Source organism: Macaca fascicularis, chromosome 4 (assembly GCF_037993035.2).
Source record: "Macaca fascicularis isolate 582-1 chromosome 4, T2T-MFA8v1.1".
In the NCBI taxonomy this organism is placed as follows: Eukaryota; Metazoa; Chordata; class Mammalia; order Primates; family Cercopithecidae; genus Macaca; species Macaca fascicularis.
Genome location: NC_088378.1, coordinates 99,438,782 through 99,463,557, shown reverse-complemented (window position 1 = coordinate 99,463,557; position 24,776 = coordinate 99,438,782). Strand labels below are relative to the sequence as shown.

General features: G+C 36.1%; 1 protein-coding gene across 48 annotated transcripts in view; it reads left to right on the top strand.

Moving 5' to 3' along the window:
- Positions 1–24,776, top strand: part of SENP6 (SUMO specific peptidase 6) — a 112,884-nt gene that overhangs the window by 56,682 nt on the left and 31,426 nt on the right. For 40 of the 48 annotated variants that reach the window (XR_012433656.1, XR_012433655.1, XR_012433654.1 and 37 more), the window contains 9 exons: positions 3,878–4,023; positions 7,569–7,866; positions 10,516–10,745; positions 14,729–14,896; positions 19,658–19,691; positions 20,080–20,274; positions 21,243–21,469; positions 22,770–22,879; positions 23,017–23,133. Coding sequence is in view for 45 of the 48 variants with exons in the window: in XM_074037624.1 (XP_073893725.1) it covers positions 3,878–4,023; positions 7,569–7,866; positions 10,516–10,745; positions 14,729–14,896; positions 19,658–19,691; positions 20,080–20,274; positions 21,243–21,469; positions 22,770–22,879; positions 23,017–23,133 (1,525 nt within the window). In the remaining 3 variants the exon portion in view is untranslated. Of the gene's footprint in view, positions 1–3,877; positions 4,024–7,479; positions 7,867–10,515; positions 10,746–14,728; positions 14,897–19,657; positions 19,692–20,079; positions 20,275–21,242; positions 21,470–22,769; positions 22,880–23,016; positions 23,134–24,776 lie in introns of all 48 variants that reach the window. The other 8 variants (XM_074037656.1, XM_074037655.1, XM_074037654.1 and 5 more) reach the window with 1 other exon arrangement.

Here is a 24,776-nt window from a genome sequence, read left to right as displayed (position 1 = left end):
GGTATACCAAGTTATTTATCAGTTTTCCTGATGATGGACACCTGGGTTGTTTCCAGTTTTTGTCTATTAAGAATAAAGCTGCTATGAACTTTCTTTTTATGGAGGATCTTTTTTTTAACTTGATTTTTTAAATGTGTTCTATTTATATCCCACCTGTATATAGATCACGCTTACCCAGTAATATCTTCAGTAGTCTCCCCTTTTGTGCATACCTGGAAGTAGTGTAGTGTATTGAAAAAGACATTGAGCTAGGCTGGTTGTGGTGGTTCACGCCTGTAATCCCAGCACTTTGGGAGGCTGAGGTGGGTAGATCACCTGAAGCCAGGAGTTCGAGACCAGCCTGACCAACATGGCAAAACCCTGTCTCTACTAAAAATACAAAAACTAGCCAGGCATGGTGATGCATACCTGTAATCCCAGCTACTCAGGAGGCTGAGGCAGGAGAATTGCGTGAACCCCTGGAGGCAGAGGTTGAGTGAGCTGAGATTACGCCACTGCACTCCAGCCTGGGCGACAGAGCAAGATTCCATCTCAAAAAAACAAAAACAAACAAAACAAAACATTGAGCTACAAAATCTAGAAGGGAGTATCCTAATCTTCATGTTCCTACCACAGGGTCTTTGGTAAATACTCTTTATTCTCTTTCTCATCCCTGTAAGAGGGATTCAGCATAATGTTACATGGTTTTCATCTTAAATACTTCTCTGGAGTAATCTGTTGGGGATTTGAGGCTACAACAGCCTAGCAAAAATCACTTCTGTGATCAGTTAGCTAGTAAAACTTCCACGGGCCACTTATTAATTATTTGCCATCCTTGAACCAGTCCAATCTTAAGCTTTTTGCAATTTTATGTTTCTGCTGTAATTTGAAACTAGTTCATTTTTACTTGAGTTACCAAATCTTCTCAAGTGTTTTTCTCTTCTTTCCCTAGAAAATGGAATCCTAATGGAATTTCTTAACCCTGAGGCTAACATTTTTTGTGTTTTTTTCTTGACTCACTGTACTCTAGTTTCCTATAACACTGTCAGTCATTTATCATTTCTCCCCATGACATTGGTTTCGAAAGTCTCAGCTTAACCTTCTTCATTGCTTCCTTTTTCTATCTCTTTCCTTCGGAACCTTATTAAAAACCTTGATTTAGGTAGGGATCAGAATTTTAATGTCATTTTTCTCTATTAATTAAAATTTTGCATTATATCAAAGCTTGGGACGTTTGTTTCCCTCTTATGATGGTAGAGAAAATGTAACATGGACATGATGATATAGGTATGGTGAAGAGAAGAGTGTGATTACATAATCAAGATGAAATGATACTGTTTTTTAAAATGTCAGTCTCCAGAACCAGCAGAAAACTAATTAGATACATGGTTGAGCAAAATAATGTGCAAAGATACTGTGTGGCTTAAAAAGATTAATGAAGTATGTTTATAAGAAAAAAGCTGGCCGGGCGCGGTGGCTCAAGCCTGTAATCCCAGCACTTTGGGAGGCCGAGACGGGCGGATCACGAGGTCAGGAGATCGAGACCATCCTGGCTAACACGGTGAAACCCCGTCTCTACTAAAAAGTACAAAAAACTAGCCGGGCGAGGTGGCGGGCGCCTGTAGTCCCAGCTACTCAGGAGGCTGAGGCAGGAGAATGGCGGGAACCCGGGAGGCGGAGCTTGCAGTGAGCTGAGATCTGGCCACTGCACCCCAGCCTGGGTGACAGAGCGAGACTCCGTCTCAAAAAAAAAAATAAAAAAAAAAGGAAAAAAGCTTTCCTTTGGGTACATTATCAAATTTAGTAAGGCCAAAAAAGCTTGTTGGGGCCTATGTTTTAAGACTGCTTTACTGTACATTAAGTTTTTCAAATAATTGGTTGTGTGTTTCAGATAACTGTGTTTATTTTCTGGATTCCAAAATGTCTGCCTTCTTCTTATAGTGTCACATCGTAGCTCTTCAACAAAGTAACTTAGCCTTCATAAAAATAATAGCACCTGGGTGCTCTGGACTGGAGCAGCTGCTCTGTAACCTCAGATTTTAGATCTCGGGAGAAAAAAAGCAGTTTTTAGTTACTCTCTGGCCAGAGGCTAAGTCCTTATGGTTCTAGATCTGTGCATGAGTCATTATCTCTGTGTGTCAAAGGTTATGCCATTTTCAGAGATGACGTAGTGACAATGTCTCTTCCTCCGACCCCTGTAATTTTTTTAATGTGTCATATAGTTTTATGTTTCTCATGTACTTCATTAATCCAGGAAACATTTATCAAGCCCTTCTGCAGTTTTTAGATACTGGGGAAACACATGACTAAAACATCATTTCTGCTCTTCCCAGCGCTGGCAATACAATGGGGGAACAGAAGTACAAATAACAATACAATGAGAGCTATGAAAACTAAGGATTGCTTAACTGTGCCTAGAGTGGGGCAGAGGCAGCTTCTTAACAAAGAAGGGTTTGAATTCACCACATAGATTGGCAGAGCTTCACTTATGAAAAGAACAGCATATGTGAGGGTGAAAGAGAGAACATATGAAGAAATGAACCTTTTTGAGGTAAAGTTTGAGTGGAAGTAAGATTGAAACAGGAACTTCTGCTTGCCAAGAGATGGAATTTAGTTAGAGTGTTAGAATGACAAAGTCACAATTTTTAACTAGGTCACTTTGGCAGTAGTGGGGAAAGATTTAAAAAGAGCAAAATTGGGATAGAGGACATCAGTTTAGGCAAGAGTTAAGCATCAGAAATGTAGTGGCAGTGGGTTTGGAGAAGATAGAGTGAACTTAAGAGCTATTTAGAAGTGAAGATGAAGGGACAAGGAGTAGTCATCGATTACTTAAACATCTAGCTTTGGTGTCTAGGAAAATAGACATGCAAACAGAGGATGATAATCAGTTAGTGAAACTTTTTGTGATTGCACTAAGCAAGAATAATTATATAGGTTTCTTAAGACAGTGTTGTATATCAAACTAAATATTAGATAATGTTGATTTTTTTGTCTACATAATCTTATTTTTAAAAACCAACCGATAGAAGAATATTAAATATGGGAAACTAGAAGTATTTAACAAAGCTAGGATTGTGCAGGTTATTTTGGTTTACAGATTCTTCACTTATGTTTTAGAAACGTGTTTGGCCTTTTGCATACTTAATCCTTTGCTGATAAAGTCAGATTGTGGTAAATTTTAAATTGTCCTGGTTTGGAGTTCATCAAATCATTTGAAACTTCTAATTATATTTGTAATGAAAATTATTAAATTTACATTAAAAATATCGAGAAAAATTACCTTGTGTGTTCTGAAGTTAAAAAAGAAAATTAGCTTGAGGCAGGCTTAGTTTAGTTTCCTTTGCCAAACAATTGTACTGTTTGAATTCAGATTTTTCTCATTGCTACTCTTAGAGTTAAGTGACTTGGAAAAAAAGAAAGAAACCAGCCTCGGCAACATAGGGAGACCCTGTCTCTACAAATAAGAAAAAAGATTAGCTGAGTGTGGCGGTGCGTGCCTGTAGTTACAGCTAGTTTGGAGGCTGAGGTGGGAAGATCACTTGAGCTAGGGTGTTTGAGATTAGAGTGAGTTTTGAGCATGCCACTGCACTCTAGCCTGGGCGACAGAATGCGACCTTGTCTCCAAAAAAAAAAAAAAAAAGGATTTGTGAGTATGTGAGTGGTTAGGCACAGGAAAGGTTTGTGTTACCTTAGTAGAACAAAATGAAGTTAAAGTGAAGAGGATGTTGATAACTTGATGAAGTTGTCCACATTGTGGAGATCCTGCTGAGGAGTGAAAAATAAATAAGAGTTAGCCAGGATATAACTATTGTTTGGTCTTATGTTCTGATTATTTTTTTGTTGAAACACTAGCTTATTTTAAGTAAAACTTAAACTTTATTTTTTCTCCTTCCTTTAGAACGTATAATGAAGAAAACAGAAGAGTCCGAATCACAAGTGGAGCCTGAAATTAAGAGGAAAGTACAACAGAAACGGCACTGTAGTACCTATCAGCCTACTTCTCCTCTATCTCCTGCTTCAAAAAAATGTTTAACCCATTTGGAGGTAAGTAGAGAAATTATTCTTTATTGCTAATCAGATTGTGTTTTTATTAATATTAGTTTTAGTACTTATTAAATTCTAGGTGATCTTTTATCATAGGACCAGAAGAGACCTGGAAAAGTTATTTAGGCAAACTTTTCTGCCTTCAGTAGACCATTTTTATGCTTGTCCAAAATATAGAATTTATTTTTCTGTAAAGAGTTTATCATCGCTTCCCTGCAACATACTTCAAATGATTGCTAGTTAGAGTACATCTGTCAAAATCTCAAAATTAACATTGATCCGAAATTACCATCTAATCCACAAATCCCATTCAAATTTCACCTAAATAATGTCCTTTATGGGTATAGAATTCAATTCAGGGTCATGTGCTGCATTGAGTTTCCACGAATCTTTAGTCTTTTTCGATAGAAATAATTTCATAGTCTCATCTTTCATAATCTTGGTATTTGTTGAGGAGTACAGGACACTTTGTGCCTCAAATTGGGTTTGTCTGATGTTTGTAAATGATGTATGTAGTTTTCAAGAATGCTTCAGAAATGATGCTGTAATCTTACTGCATTATGTCAGGAGACATATGATGTTGATTTTCACATTAATGATATTTTGCCTTAGTTAAGATGTTCTAGATTTCTTCACTGCAATGTCAGTTAATAGGTATTTTGACTAATGTATTAATAAGATTTCTAACATGAGCTAGAAGTATTTCTTATCCCACATTTATATATTCATTTATATCAGCATGTACATATGAATAGTTGTTTTACTCAAAAGGGTTATAGTCTGTAACTTCCATGATGTTTCATGACTTACTTTGATGCTTCAATTGTCCCAAATTCCATGTGAGTCCCTTCAAGCTGGCCTCTGTCTTTTTTGACATGTCCCTATCATTCTTTGAAGACATTTATGACATTCACTTCTCTGCTTTTTAGTATAACAAGATGGTCTTAACTTATCTTGTATTTCTTTTTTTTTTCTGCAAGATGGAGTCTTGCTCTGTCACCCAGGCTAGAGTCTGGGTGGCACGATCTCGGCTCCCTGTAGCCTCCACCTCTCGGTTCAAGCAGTTCTTCTGTCTCAGCCTCGTGAGTATCTGGGACTACAGGTGCATGCCACCATACCTGGCTTATTTTTGTATTTTTAGTAGAGATGGGGTTTCACCATGTTGGCCAGACTGGTCTTGAACTCCTGACCTCAGGTGATCCACCCACCTCAGCCTCCCAAAGTGCTGGGATTACAGGCTGAGCCACTGTGCCCGGCCATTATCTTGTATTTCTGTCTCAGCCCTAGAGTCATTCATTTCTCCGAGGAGCCATGCATACAAGGAAAAGGAAATATCTTCTCCTTTAAGTGGAAGGAACATGTTTGGACACTAGTTATGTTCATTCATGTGGGCATTATTGTTTCTCGGCCTTCTCAGTGGACAAAGCTAAGAAATACATGTGTGTGTATTAATATTTAATCCATATTAGAATCCATGAGTTCACACAATAACTCTAATTCCAGTCCAACACCACTGACTTTAATTTTTCCCATGTTTCATGTTTGTAACCCCCTTCTCCAGAAGTGATTAACTTGACTCCCATCATCCCCAGTGTATTTACCTGTTAGCTTAGTTTTTCTTTATGTGGTAATGTCCTGCCATGCCAACCTAAGTTTGGCTCAGACCATACTGATATCACCTACTGATTAGCCTAGATAAAGGAGGAGGAAAGCTCCTCCCTAGATACAATATCTTTCGTCCAGTGGACATGCCCACTGAAAACCTCAGTTTGTTTGTTTTTAAAGTTCAGGGGTACACATACAGGATGTGCAGGTTTGTTACATAGGTAAACGTGCTGTGGTGGTTGCTGCACAGATCATCCCATCACCTAGGTATTAAACACAACAATAATTACTTTTTAATAAAAGTCTTCCTTCTTTTACTCTATTCCTATGCCAGTTGTTCTAGTTTTCTTCTTAGTGGAGATAAAGAATCATAGCCAGCCTCTATGTAATCTTTAATTCCTAGACAAAGTTAGTGGTTTTTCTTTCCACGTATAGTCTCTGAAATTCTACACTATGTACCACTTGTAAGAAAACAAGATCTGTGGGCCAGGTGCGGTGGCTCACGCCTGTAATCCCAGCACTTTGGGAGGCCGAGGCAGGTGGATCACCTGAGGTCAGGAGTTTGAAACCAGTCTGGCCAATATGGTGAAGTCCTGTCTCTACTAAAAATACAAAAATTAGCTGAGCGTGGTGGTGGGCACCTGTAGTCCCAGCTACTTGGGAGGCTGAGGCGGGAGAATCTGTTGAACCCTGAAGGCAGAGGTTGCAGTAAGCCAAGATTGTGCCATTACACTCCAGCCTGGGCAACAAGAGCAAATCTCTTTCTCTAAAAAAATAAATAAATAAATAAATGAAAAAGAAAACAAGGTCTGTGAATTTAATGGGATTAACATCTTTAGGATATTTAATAAAAATGACATAGTCTCAAAGACAGACTTATTAAGTGCAGTTGGTTATTTATAGGTAGTCTTGCAGATACTATGTGATATGTAGTTTGGAATTATTTAATTTTGTAAAAAGCCTTCCACTTCTGACCAAAGCAGGGAGTGAGATTTTAATCAGTTTTTCTTTTTCTTGAATTTTTTTTATTTGGAGAGATTGGATGTTGCTATGTTGCCCAGGCTGGTCTCGAACTCTTGACCCTAACCAGTCCTACTGCCTCAGCCTCCCAATGTGTTGGGATTACAGACCTGACCCACAATGTCCAGGCTTAGTCAGTTTTTGTTTTCCAAAAGAAATTACACTTAACATAAAATGTTTGTGAAAATGTATTACTTTACAGTATTCTCTACTAAAACTGAGCAGTATTAAGATTCTAGTTTTTAGAGAATTAGGTTGATAAAATGTTAATCTCTAGTTTTTATCATGAAAGTTTTTTTATCTTACTCAGTGTAGTGTATCTACATTTTGTTCCTAATTCTCACAGAGTTCCAAGATACATGTTTCTTAGCTGATGGAAGGCATATGGTAATAGCTCAGAACATACTTCCTTTCATATTTTAATCTTGGGGATTTTAATAGTAGGAATGTGTTTTTTCTGTTTTAGTGTCAATTTTATGAGAGGAAATAGCACTTTTCCATGGAGTTCTTTTCATTTAAATATGCCCTCTTTACCTTTATTGTAGACACTAATGTAATGGAGCCAGTCAGTACTCAGCTTGATCGTATCCTCAGATTCTTGGTGACAGTTAATTTATATATAGCTGACTGCTAGACTGGATAGTCTTGAAAATTTCTTCCAGCATTTTGATATTAAATCCCAACTAACATGACTTATTTAGGATCTCATGGTAGCCATGATGGTAATGATGGGGAAGAGAGGGACTTAATTTTGAGACTTTGAGGGGATTCCTTAATGATGCAATAAAATGCCAAAATCTTTTATTTCTTTTATTCTTTTGGAACTTAAAGTTTCTGAACACCGTGAATGTTGTCCAAAATGTGGAAAAGAAAAAGAAAATCAGACCAAATGCCAAAGTTATGGTGTTCTTTTTTCTAAGGATTTGCAAAGAAATTGCAGACAAGCTATTACTTTGAATGAGTCTGCTGGACCATTATTAAGAACGTCAATTCATCAGAATTCTGGAGGACAGAAGTCACAAAACACAGGATTAACAACCAAGAAGTTTTATGGCAACAGTATGGAAAAGATTCCAATTGATATTATTGTGAATTGTGATGAGAGTAAACACACTTATTTACAGACTAATGGAAAAGTCATTTTACCTGGGGCAAAAATACCCAAAATCACAAACTTGAAAGAAAGGAAAACAAGTTTGTCAGACCTAAATGATCCAAGTAAGTATTTTACTCCCTTTAATATTGCTTATATCAATCCAATATTTTTCAGATATATTTTTACAACCAGTCTCTCCAACCCCATATGTATTTTTAATGTAAGTGTGAGCTTAAAACTAATCTTGTTCTCATCCTGTCCATCTTAAATAGTTTAAAAAAACAAAACAAAACAAAACACAGAACTTGACCCTAGTCTTAGATGAATTGCTAGTTAAAACCAGCATTCGGACTTTGGCCAGGTTAATTTAATCTTTCTGATCTGTAAATGTGTATATCTCCTGCTGATAGTGAAATTTTTTCTGGGGTGGGGGGGAGCTAAAATAACATAAAATACGCGTAGCCCAATAAAATATTTGACATACAATATCCTTACCACATTTGTTCTTAAATCTGCATCATGTCTTTTTACTCTTGTGTGTATGCATATGGCATGCAGTCCTTGTTTATAATAAATAGCAAAAGATTAGAAATTATTGGGATTGGTTGACTAGAGTATACAGCGATAAAGGAGTGAAAGATCTGATAAACTGTATAATTTCCAAGATCCTTAAGTGAGTAATGCAAGCTACCGATAAGAGTGTATACTGTGGAGAATGAGCATAATTTCTTTTAAAAAATAGAAACTGGGCATAGTGGTGTCCCAGCCACTCAGGAGACTGAGATGAGAGAATTGCTTGAGTCCAGGAGTTGAAGCGTAGCCAGGGCAGTATAGCAAGACCCTGTTGCGAAAAAAAAATATTAATAATTGTAAATAGAACACTAGGCTTTCCTTTTAATATATACTTGTGCCGTTTTTCATTAAAAATACAGTTCATGGGCCTTTTTAAAAAATCTGTATACATGTGTACACGTACATCTGTATGTATATATACATCTATATATGTCAGGTACTGCGCTAAGCATTTTACATACCATTTGTTCCTTGCAACAATTCTGTGAAATAGATACCCTTACTGTCCTTAATTCTACGGAGAAGAGAAATTGAGCCAAATAACCAGTAAGTGGCAAAACCCCACCTCCCAAATGCTATGTATGTAAATCTGTTTAGATTGTCTAATCTGGCCTGTTAGGTTTTCTGCTAATGAAAGACCAGTGTTGAAAGAGAAACCATGCTCAGTATTTGTTCCTGAGACTGGCCAGTAAAATTAATAAGACAGGTAGAGAAATGCTGAGATGATGCTTCTCTGGGACATGTACATTACTCAGTAAAAATTAAGCATTTATGTTTGAAATACTAATAAAGAAAAATTCCTCTTTCAAGTTCATGCATTCTTCAACATATGACTTTTGAATGCTTTTTCTGTGTCAGGCTATTTTAGGCCTGAGGATATAGCAGTGAACAAGACAATGTCCCTGCTGTCTTATAGTTTATGTGTAGCAGGGGGAAACAGATAAGCAAGTGAACATCTGCAACAAAGAACAACAGAAAATTTAAATCAGTTAATTTGACTGTGAGTGTGCTTACTTTATTGGGTTATCAAAGTGATATGTAAACTAAAACTTGGTGGCCAGAATGCATAATATTGAGGGAAGTAGAATTCAGGCAGGAGCAAGCTTGTGGTGTTTGAGGGACAGAAATACTGACTAGTGTGCCTGGAGGATAAAGAAACAAAAAACAGAATATTATGAGAAAATTGGACAGATAGGCAGGGGCCAGATTATGTAAATTTATAAACCATAGCAAGGAGTTTGTATTTGACTCAAATACAAAATGAGTGGCTTTCCGGAATTAAGATACAGAGATAGATTCGCTAAGATTCAGTAATGAGTACAAGGTATAAGAGCAAATTACCATTGTAGTGTCTTTTCTTGCTCACGTCCATTTATCATCAGCAAGACTTATTGAACATTAGGTACTGGTCCAGATTTTTCTGAGGACCAGTTAAGATTTTAGTAACTTCCTGTGTGAGATAAAATTACTTGGCTATGGCCGGGCGTGGTGGCTCAAGCCTATAATCCCAGCACTTTGGGAAGCTGAGGCGGGTGGATCACCTGAGGTCACGAGTTCGAGACCAGCCTCACCAACATGGTGAAACCCCATCTCTACTAAAAATACAAAAATTAGCTGGGTGTGGTGGTACACACCTGTAATGCCAGCTACTCGGGAGGCTGAGGCAGGAGAATCACTTGAACCCAGAAGGCAGAGGTTGCAGTGAGCCAAGATTGCACCACTGTACTCCAGCCTGGGTGACAGAATGAGATTCCATCTCAAAAAAAAAAAAAAACTTGATTACATGGAGTTTCACACATATTTACAATGCGTGCTATTTTGCGAACAAGTTGTATGCAAATTATTTTTTACACCTTAAATTTTTTGGGACTCTGAAATGGACCTATCATTCTTCTTGTAACTTGCTGATATTGCTGTTTGGTTGAGTGATGATGAATTGTAAAATCAAATTTTATATTTGTATAATTTTTTTAAAAGATGCCAAGTCTTAAATGCTTTCTTCAGATTTAACTTTTTATCAGATAGAATGGATTGTATCTTCATTCATTTTTATTAATCTTAGCTCTGGAGGAGGTCCAAAGCAAATTCAGTGTATTTTCCGTTTTGGTAATTTATTTGACTTTTTAATGGACAGAAATGAAATACAAAATTATGACTGTAGTTTTAATATAAATTATAAATTATTAAAATACTTTTAGTCATTTTGTCCAGTGATGATGATGATGACAACGACAGAACTAACAGAAGAGAGAGCATATCTCCTCAGCCTGCTGATTCAGCTTGTTCTTCCCCTGCACCATCCACTGGAAAAGTAGAAGCAGCACTAAATGAAAATACTTGCAGAGTAGAGCGTGAACTACGAAGCATTCCGGAAGACTCAGAGTTAAGTACAGTTACATTGCCAAGAAAGGCAAGAATGAAAGACCAGGTACTTTTCACATTTGTTGACATTTGTTCAGATTAATGCCTCCATTTTGGGGTGTAAACTTTTTTTAGAAGGCAGTTTGGTAGCGCCAGGAGAAAACAATGGATTATTCATTAAGTGGGGCTTAAATACTACGTGGGAGATTATTTGAAAGAACATTAAGCCATATACAAAAATAAGTTTCAATTAAACTTAAGGCTTAAAGTTTAAAAAATTCAACAAGAAAACACAGTATTAACCTTACAATAAAATGTCAGTATGTACAAAGATTTCTTATAAAATCTAGCAGAGGAGAGAAGTCATTTTAACAGGGATATATTTTACTGTAATAGTATGTTTCATTATGTTATGTTTTATATTTTACTATAAAAGTTTCAAAAAGTTCACATGGAAAAAGGTAATATGGATGATGTCAATAGACAAACAATATCTAGAACAACTATTTGTAATGCAGATGACATAATATTTTAATGTCTGTAATAGACTAAGAACTCTTAAAATTTACAAGATAAAAATAAAGTGAACAAAGGATAAGAATGGACAAAAATAGAAAATTCATGCAGTAAACTACCACATGAAAAGTGCAAATTAAGGAAAATGAAATACAACTGTATTCAATGGACTTTAAAAATTGTTACAAAATCAGTTAATATTATGCTGTTGTCAAGAATCCAAGGGAAAGGATACTTTCCTAGTCTGCTGATGGAAAAGAAAGTTACTATGGTCTTTTGGGAAAGAAATGTAAAAATGACCATTAAAAAATTTTTAATGTGTACTATTTGACCAAATAATTAACTCCTTAGACTCCATCTTCCCCAGTACATAAGACTTTATATGCAGACATGATTATTGGCAAACAAAGTCATTGCCTGTTAATATGGATATAGCTGAAGAAGTTACGGTATATCCATATGATGCAGCCATTGAAAATAAAAATTAGAACTTATATCAGTGACTTTTAGGATATCTGCATGATATTGTTAAGTGAGAATACCAAATTAAGGAAATATGTGTATATTACTTTAGTAAGAGCATTTTTGTAAAATAATAAACTTGTATGTTAAATTGTTTGTGTGTGTGTTTATACATGTCAGTGTGTTCATAGGAGTACAGATAAAAATATGGGAACATATATACTTGGTTGTTAAGATGGGAACCTTAAAAAATGAGAAACAACAAAAGTAATCATAAGGATAATAGAAAAATATATGGATTTATTTATTTACTTACTTATTTAAAGGGGAGATCTTGCTCTATCACCCAGGCTGGGATTACAGGTGCAAGCCACTGTACCCGGCTAGATTAATATTTTTATATAATCTTACAGAATGCCTTTCCAACATGGTAGCACAAGCAAAAATAGTAAATGAAAAGATGAATATATCTGATTAAATGAAAAGTAGAACAGTGTAGCAAAACACTCTAAACACAATTTGATAGATGAATGGAAATGGAAAAATAGTAAGCTATGTGACAAAGTGTAAAGTAGTCCTTAATATATTTTTAATTTTTTAAAAATCAAGAAATAGAGGCAAACCATAGGGAAATAAGGAAAGGAAATGAATAGAATTCAAAAAAACATAGTAATCAAAGTAGTGAAAATGAAATTAAAATACCTTTTGTGAACTTCAGATTGCTGAAAATTTTAAAACTATGATATTGTCTCATCTTGATCAGTGTTTGGAGAAGTGGAATGTTGAGTGTATAAGTTGATTTAACTGTTGAGGACAGTTTGGCGGTAATTCTAAATGTGTACCACAATTGACTGGACTGCAAAAATGCTCTTTGAAGAATAGTTTGCTATCGCAAGAGATTGGAAAGAACGTAGATGTCCAGCATATGAGTTCAGTTAAATTAATGATGAATTTCCATGTAATGGAATGTTTAGATGAGCAGTTTTCAGACTGACACACTGAATCGTAAGGATACCTCAGTGTGTACCGTCTTCGATGGTGCTCCGTGGAGGGGGTGGAACATTCAAATTCTAGACTAAATCCTTTACTGTAGATTCAACTGGAGCAGCTCTTACCTGTTTTATTAGTGAGCTAAATAATCTCTCATTTGAAGATGTAACTCTACAGCTAAAAACAAAACAAAACACTTTTAAACCTCTCTAACAGGTTTCTTTAATAATAAGGGAAAATAGACCAGATGCGGTGGCTCACACCTGTAATCCCAGCACTTTGGGAGGCCAAGGTGGACAGATTCCCTGAGGTCAGGAGTTCGAGACCAGTCTGGCCAACATGGTGAAACCCTGTCTCTACTAAAAGTACAAAAACATTAGCCAGGCGTGTGCCTATAATCCCAGCTACGTGGGAGGCTGAGGCAGGAGAATTGCTTGAACCCCCTAGGGAGGTGGAGGTTGCAGTGAGCCGAGATCATGTCACTGCACTCTAGCCTGTGCAACAGAGTGAGACTCCATCTCAAAAAATAGTAACAGTAATGGCGAATATTAATGATAAATCTGTTAATAAGCCTGAAAAAGCAGTTCACAAAATCATGTATGTATGATTTTATATCATATATATGATCATATTTTGTTTAAAATACATATTTTTTCCTGTGACATATATCATAGAAATACCTTTAGAAGGATAATGGGAATGGTGGACATTCTTTTCCTTTATTTTCTGTCAAGATATTGTTTTATTCTTGTGATGATAATAAAGATACTAATATAATTACTTTTAATTAAAATTATATACCTATATAAAGTGTTTATGATTAATTTCTATTTGGAAGTGACTGGAATCATAATTTAACAGATGAAATAGTTTAAAATATGTAAATATATAAGGAAGGGTTATTTCGTAATGCAGATAACCATTCCCCTAAATTGTTTGCTTTCTAAATAATTGCTGATTTAATTCAAGTATCATTGCCACTATAACTAGCAGCATTTTACTGTGCATGAAGCACTCTGCTAAACTGCTTTTTATGCATTAACTCAGTTGAGTAGATACTCTTACTCTGTATATTTTAAAGTTTAGGGAACCAAAACTTACGTAAGTTATTAAGTTTTACAAGATCAGTTTTTGTTGTTGTTGTTGTTGTTGTTGTTGCTTTTGAGAAGGAGTTTCGATCTTGTCGCCCAGACTGGAGTGCAGTGGCGTGTTCTTGGCTCACTGCAACCTCCACCTCCCAGTTAAGCAATTCTCCTGCCTCAGCCTCCTGAGTGGCCAGGATTACAGTCACCTGCCACCACACCCGGCTAATTTTTTGTATTTTTAGTAGAGACGAGGTTTCACTGTGTTGGGCAGGCTAGTATCGAACTCCTGACCTCAGGTGATCTGCCCATCTCAGCCTCCCAAAGTGCTGGGAGTACAGGCGTGAGCCACCGTGCCCGTCCAAGATCAGATCTTTAAAAGGTGGTGTTGGCTGGGCGCAGTGGCTACGCCTGTACTCCCAGCACTTTGGGAGGCTGAGGTGGGCGGATGACGAGGTCAGGAGATTGAGACCATCCTGGCTGACACGGTGAAACCCTGTCTCTACTAAAAATACAAAAAAAAATTAGCCGTGTGTGGTGGCGGGTGCCAGTAGTCCAAGCTACTTGGGAGGCTGAGGCAGGAGAATGGCGTGAACCCAGGAGGCAGAGCTTGCATTGAGTGGAGATCACGCCACTGCACTCCAGCCTGAGTGACAAAGCGAGACTCCATCTCAAAAATAAATAAATAAATATAAAATAAAATAAAATAAAAGGTGGTGTGGCTGTTTGAATCCAGGCAGTCTGATTCCCAGAGTACTATTCTTGACTGCCGTGCTATTACTCAGATTTATATTACAACTAAAGTATAGCTAAATAAGATACAGGTATTTACTGTTATATAAAAACCATGAATTTTAATTTTATCTAACACTGTTGAAGGGAAATCCATTTTATGTTGTGATATTTACGTTTCTTTTATTGGGTCTTTGCATATGTTTATAGTTAGCTTGCAGCTTTGTTTTAGTAAATTATTAAGTGAAAATTTTCTTTTCCTTTTTAGTTTGGCAATTCTATTATCAACACACCTCTAAAACGTCGTAAAGTGTCTTCTCCAGAAACTCCAGATTCTTTAGCTTTAAGCTGCCAAAGTTCCTTTGACAGTGTCATTTTAAACTGTCGAAGTATACGAGTAGGAACACTCTTCCGGCTGTTAATAGAGCCTGTAATTGTAAGTACATTCTTAAGCTTTTTACTATACCAATTTTAACATTAAAAATTCCATTGCTAAAGATAATATATAATATTTTAAATTTGTAAATTAAAATATTTAATAGAATATCAAAATTAGTTCAAGATTTCACATTGCTTTAAGAGTATATACATAGTAGCTCCTCACCATTAAAATGAGTTAGAAAACCTTCCAATATGTTACTGATTTAGTATCATGCCAGCTAAGTGCATGAAAAGACTATATTAAAGAACTGTAGTGAGTGAAGATTCCAGAAGCTTTGGGATCTGCTGGAAAATGTATTACAGCATCAAGACTCCTAGAAATAGATTATTGTACTATAATGGCTGCCCAAAAGGCATTGTGCATTGTACTAGTTCATTGTCCACAATACCCAAAGGACTTTGTGTACTTTATCTTACTCATCATACCTGTGTACTTACTATTCTGCCACCAATCCAAGTTTTTATTTTCTGTTTGAAATTTTAATATAATCTCCTTAACTAGTCTTCTTAGTCATCATTTTTCTCTCTAATGTATTCTAAACATTGTTTCTAGATTAATTGTACAGCACTGTATGCATTCTGTAAGCCTTTATTTTATAATGTCTTAACTTGGTGTCCCTATGTGTTTCCAACTCTTCTTTCAAACTAATACTGTCCTTTTTACATAATTGTCCTAACATTGTCCTTTTTACATAAAGCACTTGTCTTTAAGAGAACTTATTGCCGGGCATGATGTCTCACGCCTGTAATCCCAGCACTTTGGGAGGCCAAGGCGGCTGGATCACGAGGTCAGGGATTTGAGACCAGCCTGGCTAATATGCTGAAACCCCATCTCTACTAAAAATACAAAAATTAGCTGGGCACGGTGGCGTGTGCCTGTAGTCCCAGCTGCTCGGGAGGCTGAGGCAGGAGAATCGCTTGAACCTGGGAGGCGGAGGTTGCAGTGAGCCGAGATTGCACCACTGCACTCCAGCCTGGGTGACAGATTGAGCCTCTGTCTCCAAAAAAAAAAAAAAAAAAAAGGAAGAGAGAGAGAAATAATTATATCACAGCAGGAAAGTTGTAAGGTGTTTTATTATTTAATGTAATAAATAATAACTTTCTTTTCTGGTAAAGGTTCTTCATGGTTCTAGAATACAGTATGATCAAAAGAAAAAAAATTATTTGTAGGAGAAAATGAAATGTGAACCTGATTTCTTAGCAGAGCACAGCTCTATGCAAATCCAGCAAATTTTTCTTTTCCATCAAAAACCTTAAGCTTCTCACAGTTTACAAACTAAGTTTCAGAAGTACCCTGGAGATTCAAAGCCAATTATATATAAATTATCTACCCTTTATTGCCCAATAATATTGTAACATATGTCAGTGTTTTTAGGGATTTATGAAATTTGTATTTTGTTACAGCCCTCATACTGCAGACTGTCTTTCCTGGTTTCTGTCCATTAACAAAAATGTCACTCTGTGTCACTTTGTACCTCAAAAATTTTCAGGAGTGCCCTGTAACTTTTATGGTTTTCTCCCACATTAGCACTGTTATTTATAACTCTTCAGTGTGATGAGTAAGGTTTTGCTGGTGATTTAGACATTTAATTAGAAAGTTACATATTTAGTCTTAAAGCTGTTTATGAAGAACCATATTAAAATTTGGGTGAATTTTTTTCTAATAGGTTATATTTGCTACGGTGAAGAAAAACTTTGTAAATTTAGTTAAAAAAATAAAAGGCAGTATATGTAACGTAAAATTGTCAGTTTAAAAATTATAATGCTAAATGAAATATTCCAGTCAAAAAATATAATGTAGAAATTTGCAGTGTACTATTAGCCTTACTTGTAGCATGAGATTTTTCGCAAAGGGCGTTCTGCATTGAAGAATAATTAGTAGGTCTGTATCTTCTTCAGATAGTATAAATAAAAAGATGATTTGATATTTTCTTCTTCTTCTTGAATATAACCTCCTTATGTTTTGTAGTGAAATGATTTATCTGCCAAGTTATGATTAATCTGAGAAACAGGTTTTAAATGTTTTACTATATTCAGTGTTTTATAAAATTCTACACTTGTTTATTATTAGATAATTTAATCATTTTAATTCGCTCGGTGATATAATTGGCGTTATTATTATTATTATTTTGAGACAGAGTCTCACTCTGTCGCCCAGGCTAGAGTGCAGTGGCGCCATCTCGGCTCACGGCAAGCTCTGTCTCCCGGGTTCATGCCATTCTCCTGCCTCAGCCTCCTGAGTAGCTGGGACTACAGGCGCCAACCACCATGCCCGGCTAATTTTTTGTAGTTTTAGTAGAGACGGGGTTTCACTGTGTTAGCCAGACTAACTGTGTTAGTCTCGATCTCCTGACCTCGTGATCCGCCTGCCTCGGCCTCCCAAAGTGCTGGGATTACAGGTGTGAGCCACTGTACCCGGCCAAGTGGCATTATTTAGAAGTGTCTATTTTATTTAAAAGCAAGTGCTTTTTTAAGGAAGTAAGATGGCATATATTATTAGGAATACCACATATGCGCAAATACAAAGTAATCCCTCATTTTTCAAATGAGAATATATAAAATCAAGGTTTTCATTCAGTTTAAATTTAGAAACTTTCACAATGTAGATGAAATAGACCAATGTCCACTTTTGTTTTGTTTTGTTTTGTTTTTTGAAACTGAGTCTCACTGTTGTTGGCCCAGGCTGGAGTGCAGTGGTGCAATCTCGGCTCACTGCAGCCTCCACTTCTTGGGTTCCAGCAATTCTCCTACCCCAGCCTCTCAAGTAGCTGAGATTACAGGTGCCTGCCACCATGCCTGGCTAATTTTTGTATTTTTAGTAGAGATGGGGTTTCGTCGTCTTGGCCAGGCTGGTGTTGAACTCCTGACCTCAGGTGATCCACCCACCTTGGCCTCCCAAAGTGCTGGATTACAGGTGTGAGCCACCGCACCCAGCCCGGTGTCTACTTATAATATTAATATTTATGTGTGATTTACTTACATATTTCTAAATGACAAGTATTTAGATATAACTTCCTTCAATTCCTTTATCTTATGCAACAATTTTATTTAAATGCATATGTCAGCCAGGTGTGGTGGCTGTAATCCCAGCACTTTGGGAGGCTGAGGCAGGTGGATCACTTGAGGTCAGGAATTTGAGACCAGCCTAGTCAACATGGTAAAACCCCATCTCTACTAAGACTACAAAAATTAGCGGGGTGTGGTGGCGTGCACTGTAACCCCAGCGACTAGGGAGGCTGAGGCAGGAGAATCACTTGAACCCAGCAGGTGGAGGTTGCAGTGAGCCAAGATTGTGCCACTGCCTTCCAGCTTGGGTGACAGAGCGAGACTCATTCTGATAAATAAATGAATGAGTGAATGCTTTATGTCGTCATTATTGACACTTTTTGAATCAGCTAACATTTTTCCAAAACACACAATGTCAACATCCATGTATGCTAGAACGTTTCGCAAGCTACAATACGTTTTTTTTTTTTTTTTTTTTTTTTTTAGTGATGAGGTCTCTCTTTGTTCCCCAGTTCAGTGCTGCATTCATAGCTAACTGTAACCTTGAACTCCTAGGCACAAGCAGTCCTTCCACCTCAGGCCCCAAGTAGTTGGGACTATAGGCACATGCCATCTATATCTGGCTACATTTTTCTTTTTTTGAGATGATGTCTCACTATTTTTGCCCAGGGTGGAGTGCAGTGGCACAATCTTGGCTCATTGCAACCTCTGCCTCCCGGGTTCAAGCGATTCTCTTGCCTCAGCCTCCTGAGTAGCCGGGATTACAGGCATGCATTACCATGCCTGGCTAATTTTTTATACTTTTATATACTGGGGTTTATAAATACTGGGGTTTCACCAGGTTATGTTGGCTAGGCTGATCTCAAACTCCTGGGCTCAAGCGATCCTCCCAAAATGCTGGGATAACGGTTAAAAGCCACCATTCCCTGCCGGTACCCGTGCTTAATGTCCCCAAATAATGTATTACTTCCCAGAGAAACCAGTTAACATAGTCCTTTCAAATGCAATCTTTAGAGAGTATGTTTAGTGACATTCTAGACTTTGCAATTAATTATTGTAGTAATTGCTAAATTTATTTTATATTTCCTTTCTCTTTTTACATTATAAAAATCTTCACACTGAAAAGTTGAAAGAATTTTGCAGTGAACTTTATATAACTCCCAGCTAAGTTCTACTATTAGCATTTTATTGTATTTGCTTTCCATATATCTATTCATCCCTGTATGTATTCGTTTGTCTTGTTTTTTAATGCATTTCAAAATACTTGCCTCTTTTTTTGAATCTGTTAACTTCTCTAAAATAATTAATTCAGGCTGTAGTAGGCTTAATGTGTCTTTTCCACATTGAAATAATTAGTTAGAAAATACCATTTTGTAACCACCAGTAATAAATAATTCAGGCAAGGACCATCAATACATGCAAAAACCATTGAGTGAATGTCAAACCCCCATGACGTGCAGTTTACCTATATAACAAACCTACACAGGTACCCCTGAACCGAAAATAAAAGTTAAAAAAAAAAAGAAAAGAAAGAGTGATGGAAGGGATGTGGCAAGATGTTAACAGTTTAACAGTTAGTAAATTTAGGTAAGGAATATTTAGGTGTTCATTATAATGTTATACCAACCTCTCTGTGGGATTTTAAGAGATAAACGAGTAATATAGGAAACATTCTAAGTACTTGAATAGAAAAGTGAAACCTGCCTTTCTTTGTAAGTCTAGAGCAATACTAATTCATCTTCTTTTTTAGTTTTGTTTAGATTTTATCAAGATACAGCTAGACGGTAAGCTATTTTATGTTTTTTTACTCACTAAAGCTTTCTTTACACCAAAGCACTTTACAGGAATAAAAGATTTAAAAATATTCATAGAATTTATTAAGATGGTTAGTTGTTACATATATCCTTATCAAAGGGCATATATCTTGGTGTAAATTTCATTCAGAAATATCACAGAGCCTAACTTTTTAGAAACCCCTTTTCATTTGTAAAAAATAAAAAAGCTTCTTTAAAGCAGTTATAAAGATTTTTTTTTATTACCCACAAGAGTAATGATGTGCAGAGCATAATAAATATGTACTTACATTTAAACTTGTATTTCCTCACAATTTCCCCCATTCATGATATTACCCTCTTAAAAGTTATTTTTCCATTTCCATTTGTTTTCCTCCAGAACCAGACCGTGATCCTGTAGAGATTATTTTAAATACCTCTGATCTAACTAAATGTGAATGGTGTAATGTCCGAAAATTACCCGTAGTGTTTCTTCAGGCAATTCCAGCAGTTTATCAAAAGCTGAGCATGCAACTGCAAATGAATAAGGAGGATAAAGTTTGGAATGATTGTAAAGGAATAAATAAATTAACAAGTAAGTTGTGTAAAACAGATTATAATAGGTAATTATAATAGATATTGTATTTACAATAGCTGTTGAATAGCAAAATGTGAGTGCACTTTGACAGATGCCTTAGATGTATATTATCTACAATTCTCACAGCTACCTTGTGAAATAGATATTACTTTCTCCATTTTACAGATAAGGAAAAACTCACAGAAAGTGGAAGGGCTGAAGATAAAACCCAGACTTACTCATTTAGAAAGTTTCTAAGTAGATTAAAACCCAAAAGATCTGCACTCTTAACTAACACTGTAATCTGAGTAAACTAAATTTTTTTAACTGATAGGAATATTAAATGTAAATCAGCCATATAAATCTGGAAATCTTGAAACTTGGCCTGAATAGGAAGTTATTAAGTTCATAAAATGGGCCTTAAGTCTTTATAATACATAGATATGGTTCTCCAGGTTTTTTTCCTTCACCTTTAACACTTAAAGCATGGCTTGACTGCTTAGAAGATAAACACATTTCAGCAGTAATTGCTGCTTCAGCTTAATTATGAAAAAGTGTTAGCTACCAGTGAATCTGCAAGAGTTGGCACATTAGTGAAAAGATGTTTTGCAGTTAGATTCTCTTGAGATACTATCAGTTCACGTGGCAATTTTCTATTTGTGTTTGACAAAAATGTTAACTATTATATCTTTATAGATTTAGATTTATTAGATGAAGTAAATTAGTTACATCCGTGAATAGATTTGTTCTTGAACTGTTATTAGAGTAATGTATTCTGGTTCCTTCCTTCTAATAACTTAAGCGAACTTTGCATGTAACACACACTGGTCTTTCCAGTGATTGTTGTGTATCCACTGTATGTCAGACATTGTTGCGGACCTTTTTACTGGGATTTCTGATTATCTTCCCGGAAAGAATTAATAATTACTCCTTTAAAACTTTCTATTTACTTTTGTTTTTTTAGACTTATATTTGTTTCTTTTCAGATTTGGAAGAACAATATATAATTTTAATTTTTCAAAATGGCCTTGATCCTCAGGCAAATATGGTATTTGAAAGTATCATTAATGAAATTGGTATAAAGAATAACATTTCCAGTTTTTTTGCGAAAATTCCCTTTGAAGAAGCTAATGGCAGACTTGTTGCCTGTACACGAACCTATGAAGAGAACATCAAAGGAAGTTGTGGGCAAAAGGAAAACAAAATTAAAACTGTAATTATGTTTTTTAATTTTAAAAATATTCTTAAATTATGGGTAGTTTTAAAGGAAAATATGTTTTATTTTAATACTGTTCCTTTCAGTGTTAAATATTTTTAATTCTATTTCAGAATTACTTGCTTTTATGTGTGATTTGTAAACTACCTTGTGTCAAAACAGTGGTGAGTGGGTGACAAATAGTACTCGGTACAGGTCTCAGAAGCATTTTTGGTTCCTCCACATTCTATCCTTATCTTTACTTTTCATCATCATTTTTTCTGTCATCCTTTTTTCTTTATACCCTACTTCCAACATATATATGCACACACCACTACTTTCAAATGGATTGGTTACCCTGTGTCTTAGGTTTGAAGAAATTGTGGTCCATGGTGTACATTTGTATGTAACATAGGCATATATGAGAAATGAAGAATACATGCTATTTGATCTTTATTGTCAAAACATGTATCTAATACTAGAATAACTACTCATATAGCTAGGTAACTCTGAAGCCACCTGAAGCAAAGGTCACAGTACTACTATAACACATAGTATAATGGTAAATAATACAAACATAATTTTAAAACTCTTAAGTTTATTTCCTATTATAGCAACTTAGCTTTGCTGACCTAATTTATTGGGAACAGATCTCTCAAACTGCCTGCAAACTTGGAAATATGGCTATCCGCAGCACAATCTTGGTGATAGTTGAGCAAGGACTCCCCAAAAAACTATAAATATAGTTAGTGGGTTGAGAAAAGGACGGGAAATGGTTCTCTTTCTTTTGCATAGTTGGCATGGGAGACAGTGCCAACGGAAGAAAAGAGCAGCATAATGCAACTGGGATGGACTCAAACTTCAATGGAAGATTCTTTCCTCTAAGGAACCCATTTCACTTAGCTTTATGGAGGGCTGAAACTCATTCGACTGTGTTCCCTGAGCCTCTGCCCCTGCATCTTATAGATTGCCTAGCTATTGAACTAAGAGGCAAAAACCACTTTGGTTTTTTAGAAAGGTTCTTTGAATGTTACCAGCATTATCTGATTTAATGTAGATAGTAGAGATCTTAGAGAAGTAAGATACTGAAAAATTACTGTTACATAAGTTGGGAGAGTGTCACTATCTAGAAGCTACAGATAAAAAGAAAGTGGCCCCTAGTTTTGCCTGTTTCTTATTTTTAATTGTTAAATATCATGCATACTTTTTAGTTCCATATTTTTAATCCATTTGCATTGAAAAACATTCTTGCCTTGTGCTTACCCTTTTTATTGAAACTTTTCCTAATTGACTGTAAATTGCTAATTTCCTTTACCAGGTATCATTTGAATCTAAAATACAGCTTAGAAGCAAACAAGAATTTCAGTTTTTTGATGAAGAAGAAGAAACTGGAGAAAACCACACCATCTTCATTGGCCCAGTAGAAAAGTGAGAGAATTCTTTTATATTTGCAATGATCTTAAATGTCTTTCTCTGTTTTATTACATTTCAGTTGTGTATACATTTCAGTTGTGTATACATATATATAGATTTGTTTATTTGCTTGCCTTCTAATTTTGTTACAGGTTGATAGTATATCCACCACCTCCAGCTAAGGGAGGCATCTCCGTTACTAATGAGGACCTACACTGTCTAAATGAAGGAGAATTTTTAAATGATGTTATTATAGACTTTTATTTGAAGTAAGTTAATTTTCCACTGATCTTTTATTAAATCTTTAACATTCTGTAATATCGTATGTCTGTTTTCCAGAGTCAGGCTTTTTGAGTTTTAAATTCCATCTCTACCACTTACTGTGTGACATTTGGGGAGTTATTTAATCTGTTTCTATCTTTGCACATTTTAAAAATGAGAATTCTGTCTAAAGAGTTGTGAAAATTGGGCCAGGGAGTTGACTTATGTCTATAATCCTGACACTTTGAGAGGTCAAGGTGGGAGGATCGCTTGAGCCCAAGAGTTCAGGACCAGCCTGGGAAACAAAGTGAGACTCTGTCTCCACAAAAACCTTAAAAATTAGCCAGGCATATACCTGTAATCCCAGCCACTTGGGAGGCTCTGGCAGGAAGATTACCTGAGCCCGGGAGTTCGAAGTTGCAGTGAGTCATGGTGGTGCCACTGCACTCTAGCCTGGTCAACAAAGCAAAACCCTACCCCCACACCCACCTCCCAAAAACAGGAGTTGTGAGAATTAAATGAGATCGTACATATGAAGTAGTAGGAAAAATGCCTAGTACAGTGTTAGAAGTTTATGGTCTTGTAGGAAGCACAAATACGGAATTAAAGCAATGATAGAAGCATTAACATGGTGCAGACCTAGCAGTTGAGAGAATGCTTCATTATCTTTGGAGATTGGGAGATATGAGGGACCAGGAAGCTTTCCTGGAAGAGCTTACATTATGACTCAATATACGTTATGACCCAACATACACATGTATACACCTATGTGCAGTGTCTTTATACATGTATCAATTTGTATGTTTTCACTGGTTTGTGATATAAAATGGACATGTATATGAAATAAAACAGAACTTAGCATCAGTATGCATAGTTCTCTGTAATATTTTCTAGTCTCTTATACTGTGTTTCGTTAAACAAAACAAAACTTTCAAAAATTGATGCTGGAATCTGCTGAATTGATTTTATAGCCTATTGGTGGTTGCAGCTTAGTTTGGTGGGAAAACACATGTTGTTATAAAGAGCAAAGTTTTGATCAGCGAAATGATGCGATTGAATTTCTGTTAGACCATTTTGACAGGCATGACACTGTGGAAGTCTAGATGAGAGGTGATTTAAGGAAACAAGACGATTTAAGAAGCCTAATTAAGATATTTTAGTTAAAATGATGGGACGTTTTATGAGGTAGAATTGTTTAGTGTATAGAATTAGTACTCCAGGACTAATTAAGTGGATGTTAAGGAGGAGAGAAAAGGGTGCCAGGTAGCTCCTCATTTTCTGGCTCAAAAGACCTGCTAAATGATGTTGGCACTAAAACAGTGAATGCAGAAGCAGAACAGGCTTGGGTGAGGAGGGGATAAGTTCCCTTTTAGATATCTGTGATATAACAAAAGGACAGTGCCAATCAGCAGTTTAGCAAATGGTTTTAGAGTTTGGTTGAGTTCTGACCAACAGAGATGGTAAGATGTTGTTTAATTGTGAGAATGAATGAAATTGCTTAGGTAGGGATGTAGAATGAGAAAAAGAGTATAAGGACAGATCGATCCTGGAGATTAAATTTGAAGAGATAGACCGAGAATAAAAAGGCTCCCATGAATAATTTCCAAAGCTGTTCAAGAAGTAAGAAGAGAAATTGAAGGGAAGTGAGAGC